The sequence below is a fragment of the Nerophis lumbriciformis genome, linkage group LG02 (genome assembly GCF_033978685.3).
Source record: "Nerophis lumbriciformis linkage group LG02, RoL_Nlum_v2.1, whole genome shotgun sequence".
Classification (NCBI taxonomy): Eukaryota; Metazoa; Chordata; class Actinopteri; order Syngnathiformes; family Syngnathidae; genus Nerophis; species Nerophis lumbriciformis.
The window spans coordinates 34,860,806-34,882,215 of record NC_084549.2 but is presented as its reverse complement, the minus strand read 5'-3'; the positions used below and the strand labels follow the sequence as shown (position 1 = coordinate 34,882,215).

Genomic DNA, 21,410 nt, shown 5'->3' with positions numbered 1-21,410 from the left:
TGATTTTCTGGAGTTGTAGAGGGCTGTGCTGCTGTGCATAACCAGAGATCATATATTGAGAGAGGATGATCTACCGCAGTGGTTCTCAAATGGGGGTACGCGTACCCCTGGGGGTACTTGAAGGTATGCCAAGGGGTCCGTGAGATTTTTTTTTAATATTCTAAAAATAGCAAAAATTCAAAAATCATTCATAAATATAAATAAAAACCTATCTTTTTTTCCAAATAGTTCAAGAAAGACCACTACAAATGAGCAATATTTTGCACTGTTATACAATTTAATACATCAGAAACTGATGACATAGTGCTGTATTTTACTTCTTTATCTCTTTTTTTCAACCAAAAATGCTTTGCTCTGATTAGGGGGTACTTGAATTTAAAAAAAAATTCACAGGGGGTACATCACTGAAAAAAGGTTGAGAACCACTGATCTACCGCATGGTGATGTACAGCGCACACAATGTCAGTCATGTCATCATCTTTTTGTCAAATAAAAAAGACATTGGCAAGCCACATTAGGAACTACATTGGTAGTTACGGCCTTGATTGTATCAACTTTAATAAATCGGAAAAGAGAAAAATCATTATAGGTCCCTCTTCCTGACGCAACCCATTATACCACCAGGGATGAACAGACGAGTTCTGCTATTTTATTCTCCAATTAGTGAGGGAGCTGGGAATAGCTTTGCTGTACAATTTCATACACAGTGCCCCCGTCATTCATTCATTCAATTTTACAGCCCATTTTTGATTCTCACTGTAATACAATACGCGTATACTTTATTTCAATTTAGTTTTTTCTTTGGCTAGGTTACACACATGTGCTTATGTCGCTGACTAATGAAGTGACGCTTTAACAAGCCTCTTGCTCCACTGGCTTATCTCACAGCTTTTCCTGGCATTTGCTCTTAAAAATAATTTCACGTCCCAGTGTGTTTCCCTTAAACCGATAAGCAACGCTTTGTCTCTGCTGAATTAAGGACGATGACATTTACAAATGTTACGGCGCTGAAGAGATGGGGGCGCGGGGAATGAAAGGGGGGATAATTGGAGACCGGGGTAGACGAGGTGGGCGCCTTGCATTTTGTAAGCGTCACTTTAATAAACCCAATTTGTTTCGCATTGAAAAAAGCCTGTCAAGCACTGGCTATTTTTTTAACCTTTAAGTTAATAGCGGCATAATTGCTGCAAATGCCAAACACTTGCAACAGCTGTGTATCAATACAAACATAAATGCGAGTACTTGTGCATGTGTGTCAGTGTAATGCAGTAGTGTATGATCTCAATCAAATCAGCTCCCCAATAAACCTACTCAGCATGGTTCCACTTGGCTGCTGAGGAAAACAAAAGAGAGCTGACTCTAGGGATGGGCGATACGGCCTAAAATATATCCTGCGATATAAATTGTAGCCTCATGCAATAACGATATATATTACCATGTATTATTTGGTATGTAAATGATAATAGAACCATTTCCAAACAGGTTAGAAAGGCTCCTCATTTGGCTGATGATGTATGCAGTAACATAGAACACGTTTACACTGCGGGCCAAAGTGGCCCAAATCTGATTTTTTTTCAATCTGATTTTTTAAACAGTCAGCTGGAAAAAAATGCTGACGAAACAGTTGCAACTAAAATGTGATTTTTATCAGTCTCCGGTGTAAACGCGCACAGGCCCCAATGTGGCCCCAATGTGGCCTCGACGTCACTTGCAACAAAGGAAGTTGACCGGGAGGAAGTCGCCACACCTTAAAAATTAGTGTTTTCACGTGAAAATAAAATAAAGTAATATAATGTATGAATGGATGTACAGTACAGGCCAAACGTTTGGACACACCTTCTCATTCAATGTGTTTTCTTTATTTTCATGACTATTTACATTGTAGATTGTCACTGAAGGCATCAAAACTATGAATGAACACATGTGGAGTTATGTACTTAACAAAAAAAGGTAAAATAACTGAAAACATGTTTTATATTCTAGTTTCTTCAAAATAGCCACCCTTTGCTCTGATTACTTGTTTGTACACTCTTGGCATTCTCTCGATGAGCTTCAAGAGGTAGTCACCTGAAATGGTTTTCACTCCACAGGTGTGTTGGATGCTCATCGAGCGAATGCCAAGAGTGTGCAAAGCAGTAATCAGAGCAAAGGCTGGCTATTTTGAAAAAACTAGAATATAAAACATGTTTTCAGTTATTTTACCCTTTTTTGTGAAGTACATAACTCCACATGTGTTCATTCATAGTTTTGATGCCTTCAGTGACAATATACAATGTAAATAGTCATGGAAATAAAGAAAACGTGTACTACATGTAGTATGTAGTGTAGTATTTTTGGGAGGGTTGTAATCTTTTCATGGCTGTTAAGTAGAGGAGACACGGACATCAGTGTGGATCTACGTTAGCTTTATTTTCCAACTCGCATGTAAGCAAATGCGCTATAGCGTCACTTCCGGTCCTTCAACAATCGCTATTTCTTAGGAATCAAAATATATTTGTGTATATTACATATAGCCTATAATTTGTGGGACTATTGACAAGTGATGCACCCAAAAATTGGTTATCTTAAATAGACTTTGTATGCATATCAGCTGGCGACTGCGTCATTCCCCGCGCACACGAATGACGTAGTTCGCCCAATACTGACCAAAAAAAATCACATTCAGGTCGCACGGCGTATAGACTGGAGTCACATTTAATAAGATCAGATTCCAATCGCATTCAGGACTACCTCCTGATGTAGCCTGAATCTGATGCCAAATGATCAGATTTGAAGCACTTTGGAGCGTTTAGACCGGCAAAAAAATACTTAAGGGCAAAAAAAATCAGATTTGGTGTGCAGTGTAAACAGGGCCATATTGTGTCATTTCCAGTTGTATTATTTTCTTAAAATTATTATTAATCTATTCGCTAATAACAGCTGGTTGTAACATGTTCTCTCTACACTTGGGGACGGCGTGGCGAAGTTGGGAGAGTGGCCGTGCCAGCAATCTGAGGGTTAGTGGTTCAATCCCCACCTTCTACCAACCTAGTCACGTCCGTTGTGTCCTTAAGCAAGACACTTCACCCTTGCTCCTGATGGGCCTGGTTAGCGCTGTGCATGGCAGCTCCCGCCATCAGTGTGTGAATGTGTGAATGTGTGTGAGTGAATGGGTGAATGTGGAAATAGTGTCAAAGCGCTATGAGTTCCTTGAAAAGGTAGAAAAGCGCTATACAAGTATGACCCATTTACCATTTTACACTTCTGTTAAAATGTAATTAGCACCTATTCAATTGTTTTGAAACTTCATATTATTTTGGGAGATACTACAAATTTGAGTGTCGATTCAATACCAAGTAGTTACAGGGGCAGTATTGGTCATAGTACCAATGCTGATACTGATACTTCAAATTTTCAAGATCATTGAATGATTCAACGTTTTTATCACAATTATAATGAGACAAAAATACAGAATGGCTGTGTGTTACTATAAATTAAATATGTTGGTTTTTGCCCTTAAAACCTTTCTGTGTCCAGGCTCGTATTTCCAGAGTTTGTAAACAATACCAAAAAGGACAAAATAAAAAATATTAATCTAATCACTGTACTATCGACCAGATACGGATACTATACTTGATATCGTTACTGTCGATATTGGTATTGATCCAGTTAGCAAATCTTCCTACTGTGTGTAGCGTAGCATGTTTTGCTATATCTTGTCCTCCAGGGATGATACTTGTAAGTTTTCTCCACAAAACTGAAAAAGTAGGCTTAAGGAAAATCAGGATGGATATAGTGTGGACAAATGGGGCCAATTATTTTCAATGTGTTTTTATTTTTGTACTTGTCTTAATCCATTTGTATGTGTTTTTCACTTTTCTCATCTTTTTTTAAAAGCCTAACCAGGGATATTAGCCTGTGGCTAGAAGTCTTATGTACTTTGACATCAGTTACCTGTGGGTAGCAATGTTTAATTGTACTGCCCCTGTCAAATAAATACATGAATAAATAAATAAAATAAAAATATTTTATTTGCCACCATGGAAGCAAGGATTGCTAACTTAGAAGCGGCTTTGCACAGTGGAGAAAATGGAAATGGTAAAATTGCTATGTTAGAGTACGTTGAGGATGCTTGTTATCAGATGCTATCAGATTTGTGGCACACATCTAGAATGTGTCATCAACATGCATTATCACGATAAAACGATAGTATTAAAAGCTTTATCGCAAGCCAAATTCATATCTATTATCTCGTATATCGTCCATATCGCACAACCCAGGCTGACACTTGAAATGTGAAAACATTTAAAACAGAAAGTTGAAACCTCATGTGTTCTTTATCCAGGTTCTCACCAACATGAACACCAGTGACCCGACAACCAACTTAACATTTTCCTCCACCACAGAACACACCGTGTTCAATGAATCCAATGCCACAATCTCGCTCCCATCGTCCCATTCTTTAGACAGCCATGACCCACAATTCACCATTATGCTGGTGCTGGGCTTATCGCTGCTGCTCGCAGCGCTGGCCATCTTCCTGGCAGTGTGCCGGCCCTCTGGGCAGCATGAGGACTGTGAGGCGGACTGTGGCCCAGGAGACAAACTGAATGGCAGAAGAAGCCAGTCTAGTGAGCCACAGCTTAAGGTGTGGAAGAGGCTGGGCTCCTATCGACGCTCCTACAATCTCTCCTTCAGAAGACCCCCCTATAGGAGGCCACGCGAGCATGGGAACACATGCGCCTCAAAGACAGCTCAACCAGGGGTCAGCAAGGAGCCGCAGCTCACTACGCCTTGTCTGCATGATTATGTCACTGAGATCTAGCTGAGGACTGATGCTGTTTTGCCAGATTTGACCACACACATTCCATGCGTTTAGCTTTCCAAATATTTACGCATGTTCATCTTTTTGCTTTTATCAACATTTTGTGTACACTGCAACCAACACTCATTCAGTTTTCTCAACAAGCAAGAATCAATCAGACAAGATCCCTAACAGACTTATTCAAAGAGTCGATGGAGAATCTCAAACACATTATTATTCCTACATAGCTAAAATGAATAATGCAGCATATCTGCTCAATCGCATACGTTAGAACAAATGCAAGCACAAATCATGGATACACACAATTAAAGCCCTGTGACTTGATGACTTGTGTCTTTTGTTACATTAAAAAATAAAGTGACTTTTTCCATGTTTGACCCCCAAATATGTGTTTTTGGTAGCACTTTAGTATGGGGAATATATTGTAAGTAACAAAGACTTAATTTAGAGTTATTTGGTTAGGGTTTGATTGATTGATTGATTGAGACTTTTATTAGTAGGTTGCACAGTGAAGTACATATTCCGTACAATTAAACCACTAAATGGTAACACCCGAATAAAAGTTTTTCAACTTGTTTAAGTCGGGGTCCACTTAAATTGATTCATGATACATATATATACTATCATATATACTATCATCATAATACAGTCATCACACAAGATAATCATCAGGGTGTATACATTGAATTATTTACATTATTTACAATTCGGGGTGTGTGTGTGTGTGTGGGGGGGGGGGGGGGGTAGGTTTGGTTGTTATCATCAGTCATCAACAATTGAAAACAGAGAAATGGATATTGAAACAGTGTAGGTCTGACTTGGTAGGATATGGACAGCAAGTAGTGGACATAGAGAGAGAGAGAGATCAGAAGGCATAAGAAAAGTATCTGCATTTGATTGTTTACATTTGATTATTAACAATCCGGGGAGGGTGTTAGTTTAGGGTTGAAGTTGCCTGGAGGTGTACTTTTATTGCGGTTTTGAAGGAGGATAGAGATGCCCTTTCTTTTCTACCTGTTGGGAGCGCGTTCCACATTGATGTGGTTAGGGTCAGGTTTGTTGAAAAATAAGGCAATGCAGAATAAGGCATTAATAAGTACTTAATAATGACTAATTAAGAACCAATATATTACTAATTTGCATGTTAATAAGCAACTAATTAATGGTGAATATGTTCCCCATACTAAAGTGTTACCGTGTTTTTTTTTTTTTTACCTGGAGGATGCTGGCTCCCTGCGCCACAGTCTCCAGTATGCTGGTCTCGTAGCTGTTCTGGAGGAAGATGGGTCTGTTGTCATTAACATCCTGCACCTCTACAAACACAGTGGCTGTGCCTGTCCTCCTGCTGCCCGCTGGACCGTTGTCTGGGTGAACAAACAAAACCATTTACCTACATTTCAACATAGGGCAGGTCTGGTCTACTTTTAGGTCCAACACCTCCATGGACATGATGGAACCAATTCTGCTTATCCTGCAATCATCAGCCACAACATGAGGTGCAATTTAATCATCTGATGAGGTCCAATTTAGGGAGCTGTATCAAAAATGGTGCCTTTACAAAGATAATATTGATAATATTGTATCTATTTACTCCTGTCCACAAAATCCACTTAAAGTTTTTCATAAAATGCTTTAAAGTGATGGCAAATAAACTCAATTCCTGGAATGCAATGATTTGTATATTCTTTTTTTTTTTTTAAATACAAGCCTTATGGCAAAATAGACTCGCTACGGGGTAAGTGGAAGAAAAATATCTGCTTTTCTTATCTCTTATAAAGGCGGACCATATTATATTCGTGTGCTGCATATTCCACAACATAACGAAACAGCACAGGTTGGACCGTTGGAGCATACGAAATCATGAATGTGGAGAGAAATGAGTGTGTCCATGGTACGCACAAGCCTCATTTAAGTACGGCGGTCTGCACCACTTTTGCACTAGTTATCAATTGTACATGCAGTCTTAATAGATCACCTGCAACACACCAACTATTAGTACTTGCATTTTTGTTTAACTTTGCAAACTCTTAGGAAATCAGGCCCTGATTGACTGTGGGTATTTTAAGCCGCCAGCAGGGGGCAGCACTTTCTTCATTTGGGAGCCATAAAAAGGCAAACTCATTATAACATAACATAATTTAACATTGAAATTTGTGGAATGCAATTATTTTTATATTCCACTTTTGTTAAAAAAATACAAGACTTATGACAAACAAGTCTCGCAAAGGGGTTAATTGGAAGAAACATCTCTGCTTCTCTTATCATTAAATACATAATCATATTAATTTAATATTTGTCCGATTAAAATCTATTTTATTTTCATTTTCCTTCTTTCAATTCACCCGTAATGTTCTCTCTTGCTAATAGAGCAAAACTACATGATAAACAGCATTATTATACACTATCTTTTGTCACCCTTCATATCTGTTTGTTTTTCCTGGTATACATCTAACTTTTCACCATTGTTCCTCATCATGTATCGCTTGTATTTAGACACGTGACTTCTTCCCGTAAATGAAAACCAGTGGTGGTCATCCAAGCTACGATGGCTGTTGTACAGTAAGCAGCGCATGAACTATCTGACTACAAAAGAGGCTTAAATCTTCCTGCGAAAAGCAGATAGGAGCAAAAAATCAAACAATACAATGTAATAGATCCCTATACTTTATCAAAAAAAGATTTGTCGGGTGATACCAAGTATTGTACGTCGGTCGCTTTCTCAGAGAAATTGAATATTGAACAAGCAAGGCTTGTATAACTTTATAGTGACATGCAAAATCGAGTTTCAAATAATAATAATAATAATTAAAAAATATCAATGGCATATCAAATACAATTTAAATAAAAATGTAATGCCTCTTTTCTATTTGCAGCCTTCTGAGGTAAATATCAACATTAACTTTTTCCATAGGCTAATAAATTAGAAAATAAAATAACAATGAATTAACCAAACATTCAGGACTTTAAACTGCTCAGTTTGCAACACACTGATCTAATCTGATGTGCCCAAGCCAGGTACCTGGCATCTTGTCTTGGATGCTAGTTCATTAATGTCGGGGCTCAGGCTTTGAGCTGAGGCAACCTTCATTATCGAATTAAGTTGTTCATCAGTCATTATACCTCGTAGTGCACCCAGACCATAGTCTTGGGGGCGTGCTTTAAAGGCGCTGCCTTTAAGGTCCTCTACGAGCTGTCGTCACGTCTGCTTTTCATCCATTCCAACAACGTGCCGGCCCGTGCGTCGGTTGAGGTGGGCGGGGGTGGGGGTTTTGGTGGTAGCGGGGGTGTATATTGCAGCCCGGAAGAGTTAGGACTGCATGGGATTCTGGGTATTTGTTCTGTTGTGTATATGTTGTGTTACTGTGCGGATGTTCTCCCGAAATGTGTTTGTCATTCTTGTTTGGTGTGGATTCACAGTGTGGCGTGTATTTCTAACAGTGTTAAAGTTATTTATATGGGCACCGTTAGTGTAACCTCTATCGCTGTTGGCCAACTATGCGTTGCCTTCACGTGTGTGTGTGCGTGCTGAAACCGCACATATTATGTGACTGGGCCAGCATTCGTTGGACTGGGTGAAAAGCGGACGTGACGATTTTTGGGAGGGGCACTGAAATTTGAGAGTCTCCCGGGAGGGTTGGCAAGTATGAGAATTAGCGGTGAATGCGGTGTTACCCCGGCACTGCCGCTGAATGTAATCGCCGGGCCAGCTCTAGTGTTAATTTGATATCGCCTCAAGGGCCAAGTGAAATTACACGGCGGGCCAAATTTGGCCCACGGACCAGAGTTTGACACCCATGGACTAGAGCGTGAGCTGCATGCTCTTCGAGTCGTTTTATTGTAAAATCTTGCACTCTTCCTTCCTTTTTGATTGCCTTTCGAGGAACTTTGAAAAAACGTTTATCCTTTTCGCGATTTGAATGATTCGTACAGCCGAAAACAACACAAGCAGAGGGCATTTTTTCTTCGAAAAAGGCTAAATGGCGCCTCTTACCGATTGAAAACAGAGCTAGCTTGACCACCACGCGTATGTTTTGAATGGGATGTGAGCCGGACGTGACATCAGTAACATCCTAGCAACTGTGCACTATGAGGCCCCCACTTCTGTAAATATGCACTTCATTAAAACAAACAACAAATTGCACGCTAGAAAATGTATACATTTTTCTACTAGTTGACCTTTGTCCTTATTATGAAAACAGTACCAGTAATTAAGCATTCATTTATCTACTTTATACATCTATCCATCCATTTTCTGCACTCAAGCGGAAGGCATGTAAATTAATTTATTAGTGGCAATCCACTATTACCCTTGGACATGAACACATTAAGAGGCACCTGGTCTGCCAGAGAATAAGAGGACAGAGCCAGAGGGATCTCATTTACCTCAATTTTAGCGAGTAATCAGAATACTCTAAATACTTTTTCAGAAATGCAACTATCGACAAATTTTGGGTGACATGAAAGCACATAATGTATCACTCTTTTTAACAAGCCCTGAGAGCTGCTGTGAGCACACTCCCTCCGCCCCCCCATCTAAAAGCACTCACAGACACGCTCTGTTTTGTTTGTGACATTGAATAAAAAGCAACGACAGAAAGAAATGACAAAAGAAAGTTAAGTTGAAGTTTTAAACACATTTGTTTTACTTTTCATGTTTTTTATTAACTTGTTACAAACGTGGCATGGCCAAATATTCAAATTTGTTGATTATGTCATTATTTCCCCCCCCCCCCCATGCCACAAATAGATGACAGTCCTGTGGCAAACACTCTACTTTGACCAGGATGTCTTGACATTTATTAAAACATTACATCAATCTTAATGAGCTATCATTAATTATACTGAATTATACATTTGGGCTTACAGATTTACAATTATACAATCAACATTATGTTTAATAAAACACGCATGTTTGATCATTACAGTTATTTTATACGACACACTTATAAATATAAGTCCATTTGGTGCAACATATTGGAAGCACCTCTAAGGATGACATCACCATTGCAACTACATTCGTAATAATAACCATATTTTCAAATAAATAGTGCCCCGAGAGTGTTAATCAGCTAGTTTACAACAGTTTTTCATGTGAATTACAACATTATTATTTTTTTAAACCTATATGCATTCTCTCTACCTGTCTTCTCACTTACCCTGTCAGCATCCTGACTCAATTGTTTCTAAAACAGAACACGCTCATTTCTTCCTTGTCAAACAACAAAGGCGGATGAGCCAAAAAAATAATAAAAAATCTGAGCTGACTGCAGGCATCACTTATTTTTCGTCATCATACAGAATGCAGAAAGAAGTCGCTTTGAGGCAGACAAAGAGACAAAGGAAACATAATAGATGGTCAAAAGGAAAATGGCACAAACCTATGGCTTCTACAACCAGAGTGTATGTAGCCTGGGTTTCTCTGTCAAGTCCAACCACTGTCCGCACAATGCCGTCTCTGAAGCCCACGCTGAATTTACCATCCTGATTACCGCCTATAGAAACATGTCAAATACATATATTTATCTACACTATACTTGTCAACAGCTTAGGAAAATATACGCCATTAGTCCCTTGCAATGACAACAACACAAACATGCGGGCTGATACACATTTTTGCGCGATCAGAATAGTTGCAAACCTCTCCGTCCGTGACCTCTAACCTGTGATGAAGTAGCTCAGTTCTGCGTTCAGGCCAGCGTCGTCGTCGGTGCAGATGAGCCGTGCCACAACGTGGTCTCTAGGGACGTTCTCCTTCAGGGACACATTGTATACACCAGGGTTGAAGGTGGGTGTCTCGTCATTCACGTCTAGGACTACACACAAACACAGAAATTAGGATAAAATAAGGTAATACAAGAAAACTTATCAATTAATGCATCTATTAAAACACCTGCAAACTTGATCGCGCACACAAAGCTGATCTACTAAGCTGGTGCGCAGAGGATTCGTCTCTTAAACGAGCAAAATAGAGAGCACAATCCAAATATCTGTCTTTATGTACTGTATTTTCCCTACTATAAGGCGAACCAATATATAAACCGCGGATTTATTGATTTTTAAATGCGCCACAAAATAACCCGTTTGTACACTCTTGGTGGTGATTCAATGCCCAGTAGCGCCTAAATGTGTTTCTGTATAGTATTTCTCCAGAAATGGTCATGTGGTGACATAAATTATGGTAATTTTGAGAGGTAATCATTGGACACAGGACATCACTGAAGGCCTAGGTGGGAAACGCACGGCCCGCCACTGAACCGCACCCACTAAATTTTAGAAGAAAAAAAACACATTTGTATATTAACCGTATCAGACCATAAACCGCAGTTATATACTGGTATGTTGAGAAATTACATATTTACATAGAAATATTTTGTAACTGTTTATTTACATGCCTTAATTGTTTTCAAACTGTGCCTGTAACACGGCAGTAAAACGGCTGATTAAACAAAACAGTAAAGTAAATTATGTCTTTATTCATCCTTTGTGAGATGAATGAGACTGTCTTCATTTTAATTAGGGTTTAAGATGTTTATTAGGATTCTTCCTCATTTGAACAGTTTCTTAAAGTTAATGATTTTAGTCCATTGTTTGTTTTCTTTGCTCAATCCATTCCATGATTTAGCCATTAGCAAAGAAAAATCCATGGATTAGCCACATCTTTGTTAAAGCTGCAGTGTTGCATGCAAAAAATATGCTGATTATCAGAAAGCCCACAATACTGGGAGATGTAAAGGAGGAGATTCACCCTGTGATTTATCAAAACTGAAAACTGGTTTGTGGCTGTGAGAAAGGAGGCAATTGCGCTGCAAAGACAAAAGATAGAGAGACAGCTGTCCATCCTACATGTGCATGTCAAAGTATTTAGGCTGTCAGAAATACAAATATTAGACATGTCATCCATTCATCAATATCGTTTTTATCAGGACCGGTTACAGGTTGGACCGTTGGAGCTAATGATGTCATGAATGCAGAGGGAAAAGAGTGTCTCCATAAGCAGAGCTGATTATGGGATATGCAGAATCCTCATTTAAATAAGGCGGTCTGCACCACTTTTGCCTTTGTTATCAATTGTCTTAGTATACCACCTGCAACATGCCCACTAATAGCACTCACATTTTTTTCCCACACTTATTTGGATCTTAGCAAATCAAGCCGTTTGACTGTGGGTATTTAGTGGCGCCAACAGGGGGCAGCACTTCCCTCATTTGTGAGCCATAAATAGGCAAACCCCATATGACTGAGAGAATGTAATCATTAAATGCTTGAGCAGTTTCATATGTAGGATAATATCAGAGAGCGTAGAGGGAAATCAAGTCCAATTCTCATGATTATCAGACACTCACCAGTGACAGTGAGAGTTGAAGTCGAAGTGCGGGGGAATTTCCCTGCGTCGAATGCTATAATCCTCAAATGATACAGTCCGATCTGCTCCCGATCAAGAATTGCCGATGAAGTGAGGATGCCTGTGGAAGTATTCAGGTAGAAGTCCAAACGGGGCATACCCATCTGTAGGGCCATCGTTATCAAACCGTGCTTATCCTGATCAGGGTCCTCCACCTGAACCTAAAAGAGGAAGAGGAGGACAAGTGTGGTGATGCATTATGTGCTTTAATAAATACATGCAAAATATATGGCTCACAATCTCTGTTGTAGTTCATTTCAAAGGTGTTTGATGGCTTAGGTTGTTCCTCACCAAACTCTTCCAGGCATGGATTAATGAATTGAACAAGAGGTTTTTTTATACTGCATCTATACTAACAAAAGGCTCACCAAGGCTAATCAAGAAATGACTCAAATCAATGGAAGAGTGCTCTCAAAAAATACGTATTTCATAAAAATAATAATGATCAGGGGCAGCACGGTGTGGGAGGGGTTAGTGTGTCTGCCTCACAATACGAAGGTGCTGGGTTCGATCCTGCGCTGGAGTTTGCATGTTCTCCCCGTGAGTGCGTGGGTTCCCTCCGGGTACTCGGGCTTCCTCCCACCTCCAAAGACATGCACCTGGGGATAGGTTGATTGGCAACACTAAATTGGCCCTAGTGTGTGAATGTGAGTGTGAATGTTGTCTGTCTATCTGTGTTGGCCCTGCGATGAGGTGGCGACTTGTCCAGGGTGTACCCCGCCTTCCGCCCGATTGTAGCTGAGATAGGCTCCAGCGCCCCCCGCAACTCCGAAGGGAATAAACGGTAGAAAATGGATGGATGGATGGAATAATGATCAGTTTGATTGACACTGCAGTGCTAGAGAGGTAAATACATGCAGGCGCATCTCAATAAATTGGTATATTATGCAAAAGTTTTTTGATTTCAGGAATTCAATTCCAACTAAGAAAGCAATGAAAGGCTCAGAAATGTGTTGCAGTTCATTTGTTGCTTAGTTTACAACATAGAACTTTGTGACATTTTTTCAAATGTCACTTATTTGGGGATTTCATTCTGAGCTGTAAGCTATAATCATCAAAATAATTACAATATTAAGAAATGCATTGTTGAAATATTTCACTGTCCGTGCAGTCAAGCTATAGAATATGCGTTTTACTTTTTAACTCAACAACTGAATTTTTTTTACTATTCAACAAAAAATAACATTCTATTATATTGAGAGTCACCTGTATTATTATCCATCCATCCATCCATTTTCTACCGCTTGTCCCGTTCTGGGTCGCGAGGGGTGCTGGAGCCTATCGCAGCTGCAGTCGGGCGAAAGTCGGGGTACACCCTGGACAAGTCACCACCTCATCGCAGGGCCAACACAGATAGACAGACAACATTCACACTCACATTCACACACTAGGGCCAATTTAGTGTTGCCAATCAACCTATCCCCAGGTGCATGTCTTTGGAGGTGGGAGGAAGCCGGAGTACCCGGACGGAACCCTCGCAGTCACGGGGAGAACATGCAAACTCCACACAGAAAGATCCCGAGCGCAGGATCGAACCCAGGACCTTCGTATTTGTTTATTTTAATTATACTGCAACACCCATGTTGAGAAATTCAAATCAACTCAATTTGAACGGCGTGCACTTTTATACCACTACAAAGTATAAGCCAGTGGTTCTCAGACTTTTCCCCCCAAGAACCATGTACTACCATGGTGACCCACATTAAAATGCAGTACCGTAGTAGGCCTAAGTATTCATTTAAACAAGTCTTTAAGGTTTTAATTACAACAAGTATTTTTTATATTTTTGGCCACTGTAACATTACACAGTTTGAACAGTTACACTGTTTTGAATACAGGAAAATGAAACACTGTACGGTACTCATAATTAAAATACAAAGCAATAATATACAAAACAATAATTAAAACAAAGTTTACCAAATTTTACATAAAAAATCAGGCTTCCGTCCACTCAGAAAGTCGCCCCTTCAGTAAATGAAGAATTGATTAGGGTCAGGCGGTTCCTTATGGTCCATTTCATAACAATATATAAATAACAAAGGTCAGTGTTTATCTCACGGCGACAACACATATACATTAGATTTATCATTAACCTGTTAGCATTGGCATTCGGTTCACTTCAATTGAAGATAATAACTGTGCAAATGTGTAATTAACTACATGTACAAAGTAAATAGTGAATATTTGATGTGATTTACCTTCGTTTCACTTGTCTACTGCCTCCATTAGTTCACATTACTCTTTAAACTACGAGGTCGGAGTCCCAGTGAGCAGATCGCCTCGCCGCTTCAAAGTCCGGCTGAATAAATTATATTCCTCATGAAATGCGTTTAAAAGAGTCCACCCACTTCTCGTAGCTTCGCGTACCAAAACGAAATTGTAAAAATTCGTAAACAGCACGAAACTGCATACGAGTTTAAACACTACGGCTGAGTAAAAACAGTACAAGATGGTCCCACTAATTAGCTGTCTTTATCACACAGATGCCACACAAAAGTTTATACAACTTGAAAGTTTCTTTCGATCTTGTTTCTCTCTGTTGTCAAGTATGTTGTGATAAAAATACACAAGGAATAGGAAATTAACAAATTGTCCCCACCTTGTTTCTTCGTGAGGATTATGAGACATTCTTCACCTAAATGGGAATATATGAACATCCTAGCAGTCGGCATCCTAATGACAGCAGACTTTATACAGTAAGTAATGTTTTATTATGTTTGTTGGCTCTCATGAAGTCTACAGTGAGTAATAATCAGTGATGAAAAAAAAAGAAGCAAAGGCTGTAATGCGTTTTTAAAATTAATGTGCCGCGTATTCTTAAAATGATCAAAATACGTGCATATTAAATGTTATTATAAATGTGTCTGTTACTTCACTACATATATACAAACCCTGTTTCCATATGAGTTGGGAAATTGTGTTCGATGTAAATATAAACGGAATACAATGATTTGCAAATCATTTTCAACCCATATTCAATTGAATGCCCTACAAAGACAAGATATTTGATGTTCAAACTCATAAACTTTATTTTTTTCTTTGCAAATAATAATTAACTTAGAATGTCATGGCTGCAACACGTGCCAAAGTAGTTGGAAAAGGGCATGTTCACCACTGTGTTACATGGCCTTTCCTTTTAACAACACACAGTAAACGTTTGGGAACTGAGGAGACACATTTTTTAAGCTTCTCAGGTGGAATTCTTTCCCATTCTTGCTTGATGTACAGCTTAAGTTGTTCAACAGTCCGGGGGTCTCCGTTGTGGTATTTTAGGCTTCATAATGCGCCACAGATTTCCAATGGGAGACAGGTCTGGACTACAGGCAGGCCAGTCTAGTACCCGCACTCTTTTACTATGAAGCAACGTTGATGTAACACGTGGTTTGGCATTGTCTTGCTGAAATAAGCAGGGGCGTCCATGGTAACGTTGCTTGGATGGCAACATATGTTGCTCCAAAACCTGTATGTACCTTTCAGCATTAATGGCGCCTTCACAGATGTGTAAGTTACCCATGTATTGGGCACTAATATACCCCATACCATCACAGATGCTGGCTTTTCAACTTAGCGCCTATATCAATCCGGATGGTTCTTTTCCTCTTTGGTCCGGATGACACAATGTCGAATATTTCCAAAAACAATTTGAAATGTGGACTCGTCAGACCACAGAACACTTTTCCACTTTGTATCAGTCCATCTTAGATGAGCTCAGGCCCAGCGAAGCCGAAGGTGTTTCTGGGTGTTGTTGATAAACGGTTTTCGCCTTGCATAGGAGAGTTTTAACTTGCACTTACAGATGTAGCGACCAACTGTAGTTACTGACAGTGGGTTTCTGAAGTGTTCCTGAGCCCATGTGGTGATATCCTTTACACACTGATGTCGCTTGTTGATGCAGTACAGCCTGAGGGATCGGAGGTCACGGGCTTAGCTGCTTACGTGCAGTGATTTCTCCAGATTCTCTGAACCCTTTGATGATATTACGGACCGTAGATGGTGAAATCCCTAAATTCCTTGCAATAGCTGGTTGAGAAAGGTTTTTCTTAAACTGTTCAACAATTTGCTCACGCATTTGTTGACAAAGTGGTGACCCTCGCCCCATCCTTGTTTGTGAATGACTGAGCATTTCATGGAATCTACTTTTATACCCAATCATGGCACCCACCTGTTCCCAATTTGCCTGTTCACCTGTGGGATGTTCCAAATAAGTGTTTGATGAGCATTCCTCAACTTTATCAGTATTTATTGCCACCTTTCCCAACTTCTTTGTCACGTGTTGCTGGCATCAAATATTAAAGTTAATAATTATTTGCCCCCAAAAAAATGTTTATCAGTTTGAACATTGATATGTTGTCTTTGTAGCATATTCAACTGAATATGGGTTGAAAATGATTTGCAAATCATTGTATTCCGTTTATATTTACATCTAACACAATTTCCCAACTCATATGGAAACAGGGTTTGTATCTAAATACACCCTAATGGAGGTGTTTGGATGTTTTTTTTAGGGGCTCTATAGGTAGAATCGAACGGCTCTTATAGGCTCCATTGTAAGCGGACTTTTGATTGAATTTATTTAATATTTAGAATGCATTAAAAAAAAAAGCCATTCGTCATCATCCATCCATCCATTTTCTACCGCTTGTCCCTTTCGGGGTCGCAGGGGGTGCTGGAGGACCATTTAGTGTTGTCAATCAACCTATCCCCAGGTGCATTGTGAACTGGCAAAATTTAAAAAAAAAGTGCAGTTACCCTTTGAAACCTCTGCCTTGTTTTTAATGAATACATAGGCCTACTAAGTTACTGTATTTTCATGTTGGTCATTATGGTGGTACTTGGACAGCCAAGGTTTTTCAGAGGTGGAAATTGGTAAAAAAAAAATAAAAATAAAAATACAAGTTTGAGAACCACTGCCTTAAGAAATAAGTTTGGAGTCTGACATGTACCTTAAACACTGATGATCCCACCGGGAGTCCTTCTGGTACTTCAGCCACAAATGGAAGGTTGACAAAGGCGGGGTCGTTGTCATTGAGGTCGAGCAGGTTGACAAATACTGTGGCGCTGGCTGATGTACGCAGTGGAGGTGTACCTCCTACAGAGGGTGCCAGAGAGACACATAAGGCACATATTCTGTTGCCAAGGGAATTTATAGGCAACGATAAAAAGTTTCATGGTCAACATAAAACTTAAGGACGAGGGCTTGGAAATAGAGACTAATCCCCGAGAAATGAAAGCACTCCGCAGAATATAATATGAAGTCAGTGACGAGCGCTCACGGTCTGCAGCTGAGATGATGATGGTCCTCATGAGCATTGTGTCCCCGGGATTGGAGCTTTCCCTGTCTAGGGTTACTCCGCTGGTGCGAATCTTCCCAGTGTTGCTGTTTATGGTGTAGAATGGGTTCTCGGAACTGATGCTGTACACCACAGTGCCGTTCTCCCCGTTGTCAGGGTCCACTGCCAGCACCTGGGAGACGTCAGAGGTAACAGAGACATGGTTCTTTTGGTGGCCCTCAAAAGCAGGCATGTTTTCCTCCACAAGGTTTATCATTAGCGCAATCTGCCTCAGGTTTAATGGCACGTCTTAATAAAAGTGTGCTTAACAAGTGGGAATTAATAGGAGAGAGGACAGAGAGTGTCAGATGACGAGAGGGGAGGAATGATAATGTGAGTGCATCCCCCACCTCACCTTCACACACGCCGACTGCTTTCTGCACAGCGCTCGCTAATAAGAAAAATGGCTACGTCTCTTTACGTGATCTCGTTGATGAATGCATTAGACGGGGAGCCCGGCTAAAACATTTGCTGGTTTTTAAAGAGCTGTTCAATTATTCAACGCGCTGACTAAAAACGACGGAAAATGGTTAATTGGTCATTGGAGGAACAAAGGTTTTTTGAGGTAATTAATTATTAAGGCGACATGGTAAGCAAGCGACTTGGAGGCTTATTGATAAGCAAGCACTAAGAAAAGCGGAAGTGACAGGAGAGGTGAGGAAGTGTGTAGCAGTCAGTCCAATTAATCAATTCCATTAGAAGATAGTGAGCTAAAATATTACGTATTTTAAGGCACTGCAAAGTGTTGTTAAGATGCCCAATATGTGAGTGTAAATGACTAATGCCACTCCTTACTATATTCACATCACATACTGTGCGAGGGCCCCATAATCCATGGGAGGACCCCTTTTGTGTGAAAAAGCGCATGTAAAATGTCAATTAATAAACGACAGGTTGGTTCATAAGAAATGTTACTGTAAACTAGATGAGGACATTCCTGAAGGAATTGTGTGTGAATGCTGAAGTTAAACTGAAATGCTGACAGAATGTAGTATGCATGTGGTGGTGGTATGAATGAACGGGGGACGGCGTGGCGCGGTTGGGAGAGTGGCCGTGCCAGCAACCTGAGGGTTCCTGGTTCAATACCCACCTTCTACCAACCTCGTCACGTCCGTTGGGTCCTTGGGCAAGACACTTCACCCTTGCTCCTGATGGGTCGTGGTTCGGGCCTTGCATGGCAGCTCCAACCATCAGTGTGTGAATGTGTGTGTGAATGGGTGAATGTGGAAATAGTGTCAAAGTGCTTTGAGTACCTTGAAGGTAGAATAGCGCTATACAAGTATAACCCATTTATCATTCATCATTTAATGTAAGAATAGTTTGAATGTTGGAATGGTTTGAATATTGAAGAGTTTGAATTTCCAGGAAAACCGGAATTTGGTTTTGAATGTCCAGAAGAAAAAAAAAAGTGAATGTTCTGAATGATGGTTGGTGTTGGATTTTTTCAAATCGGTTGAGAAATGTTGAAGTAGTAACATTTTTAATTGAGATTGATTGATTGATTGATGATTGATTGATTGATTTTGGTATTATGGTATTTCGGGAAAACCGAGAATTTTTCCAGTTTGAAAAACAACTTAGTTTTTTGTCCTGATTAAGAGGAATGTTTTGACGGTGGAACGGTTGAAAAACGTGGACGGAGTCGTCGATTTTGAATGGAAAAAATGTCCCGGAAAACCTGGAATTCTGGGAAATCTGGGAATTTTTGGAATTTGTCGAAGGAAAGTCCGCAATTCCCGAATAGGCTGAATAGTTTGAAGTTGGGACGGTTTGAATCGGATGAAAAATGTGGACGGTAGAGCGCGCCAAAATCTGGAGAAGAAGAAGAAGAAGAAGAAGAAGAAGAAGAAGAAGTTTAATAAATAGATTAATTTTGGTGTAGAAATCCATATGTGTGAATGCTGTGGAGCATTCACACAATTTATTCCTAGGCACTTCATGCTCCATCACTCACTTCCTCCCGCTTTAAATATTGCAGCTACAACACATTGCGGGTTTAAAAAATATATATGCAATCCAAAACATATATATATATATATATATATATATATATATATATATATATATATATATATATATATATATATATATATATATATATATATATATATACACATACATACATACCGTATATATATTCTACATATTTTTCTAAATTAAGTGTTGAATTAAGTTGTATTTATGTATCATATGTATTACTGTTCAGTATTTGATTACCTATTACAGTATTATGTTGTGCCAGTCGATAAAGATATTCCCCAAGACCGATTTACTTTTCCAGGTGAAGGGTTATGCTGCCAAGAACAACACTAAACAACGCTACTCTGTCTTTACCGCCACAATCTCAAGTTGACCAAATTTTTCGCAGAACAACGTTTTAGTCATTAAGTGTGTTTATTTCCGTACCTGACGGTTTCGGCTAGGATGGTTTGCCTCTTTGTCCTGGTTCACAGTCTGGATGTTTAGAGGGCTTTAATAATGTTACAAAAATGTATTTAGAAGGTCTTTATCACTTTTTTTCTGCTCTAAATATGAACTTATTTGATGTAATAATGGTAAGCCTACTTTGCGGAAATTAGTTTACCACGGTTATGTCTGGTCTCCACCTATTCCCATTGTTGCCCGTGGCGCACTGTGTTTGTGCTGGGCTGGTGAATAAGTAGACTCAGATTCAAATACTGGTCGGAGATGTGCCAGGAATACTGTATATCTCATATTCAGTTCAAATTTGATTAAAAAAGTGTAAAAATAGTTTCACGTAAATAAAGAAGCGTGACATTTTTTTTATATGTATTTGGGGGTTCAAAATCCAATTCTGCTTGGCCATATAGACATCTCTGCTGTGATGTAACAATATGAAAATTTCATATCACGGTTATTGAGACCAACAATTTCATGATTATAATCATTATCACCCTATAATTGAATGTGCTCGAAAAGTACTAATAGACACACTGAAATAGTTTAATCAAAATAACAACAAATAAAATACTGTACACACTTTCTTGGAAGAAAAAAATAAGATATTATTCTGACTTCTTAAAGAGGAACTGCAGTTTTTTTGCATATCGTTCACAATCATTATGAAGAACATGACGACGGATGTATTTTTTTTAAGACATTCTAACTCATAAATAAACGTAAATAAAAGTCAGCTTACATCGAAGCCAATGAGAGGTCCTCTATTCCACCCATAAAACCCAATTAAAAAAACACCCAAAAAGCTCCATAAATACACCATTTACATTTTGTGACTTAAATATTAACCAAGTATTAGTGATATTGTTATTATAAGCAGTACAGCAGACAAACTGTTTATAGTGGCACCATGATGATGAGCTTGCGTGCCAATGTTGACATAATCGACTATTCAGCTGCTTCCTCGCTTCCACGTTTGTGGAAAATTATTGTAGATCATATATCATGCCTTTCACCTGGATAGTAGAAGGACGAGGATGTAATCTGACAAATTGGTACACTTTGACAGCCAATTTAGACACGGGAATGGCGAGAATGACACGAAAAGACGCTTGGTTCCACCCCCCTTTCCTTTGCAAGGATTACGAGTTATCCTTTATCTAAATGGGAATATATGAACATTCTAGCAGTCGGCATCTTAATTCAGAAGACATTGTACAGTAAGTGATGTTATATTATGTTTGATGGCTTTCAGGAAGTATGTAGCAAGTAGAAATCAGTGAAGTTTTTTTATTTTTATTAAATATTAAATGCTATTAAAGTGCCTGTTACTATGTTACATATATACTTACATCATGTGTATAAAACCTTAATGGAGGTGTTTGGATGTTTTTTAAGGTCTTTATAGGCAGAATAGAGCGGCTCCCATATGCTCTATTGTAAGCAGACTTTTGAT

At 39.3% G+C, this 21,410-nt stretch overlaps 1 protein-coding gene across 1 annotated transcript in view; it reads right to left on the bottom strand.

Moving 5' to 3' along the window:
- The window catches only part of cdh23 (cadherin-related 23), a 626,035-nt gene that overhangs the window by 156,065 nt on the left and 448,560 nt on the right, over window positions 1–21,410 (bottom strand). Inside the window, exons 23-28 of the mRNA XM_061961466.1 lie at window positions 17,480–17,669; window positions 17,150–17,295; window positions 12,148–12,367; window positions 10,465–10,617; window positions 10,183–10,296; window positions 6,020–6,168 (exon numbers count right to left, since the gene is read on the bottom strand). Coding sequence (XP_061817450.1) covers window positions 6,020–6,168; window positions 10,183–10,296; window positions 10,465–10,617; window positions 12,148–12,367; window positions 17,150–17,295; window positions 17,480–17,669 — 972 coding nt within the window. The remainder of the gene's footprint in view (window positions 1–6,019; window positions 6,169–10,182; window positions 10,297–10,464; window positions 10,618–12,147; window positions 12,368–17,149; window positions 17,296–17,479; window positions 17,670–21,410) is intronic.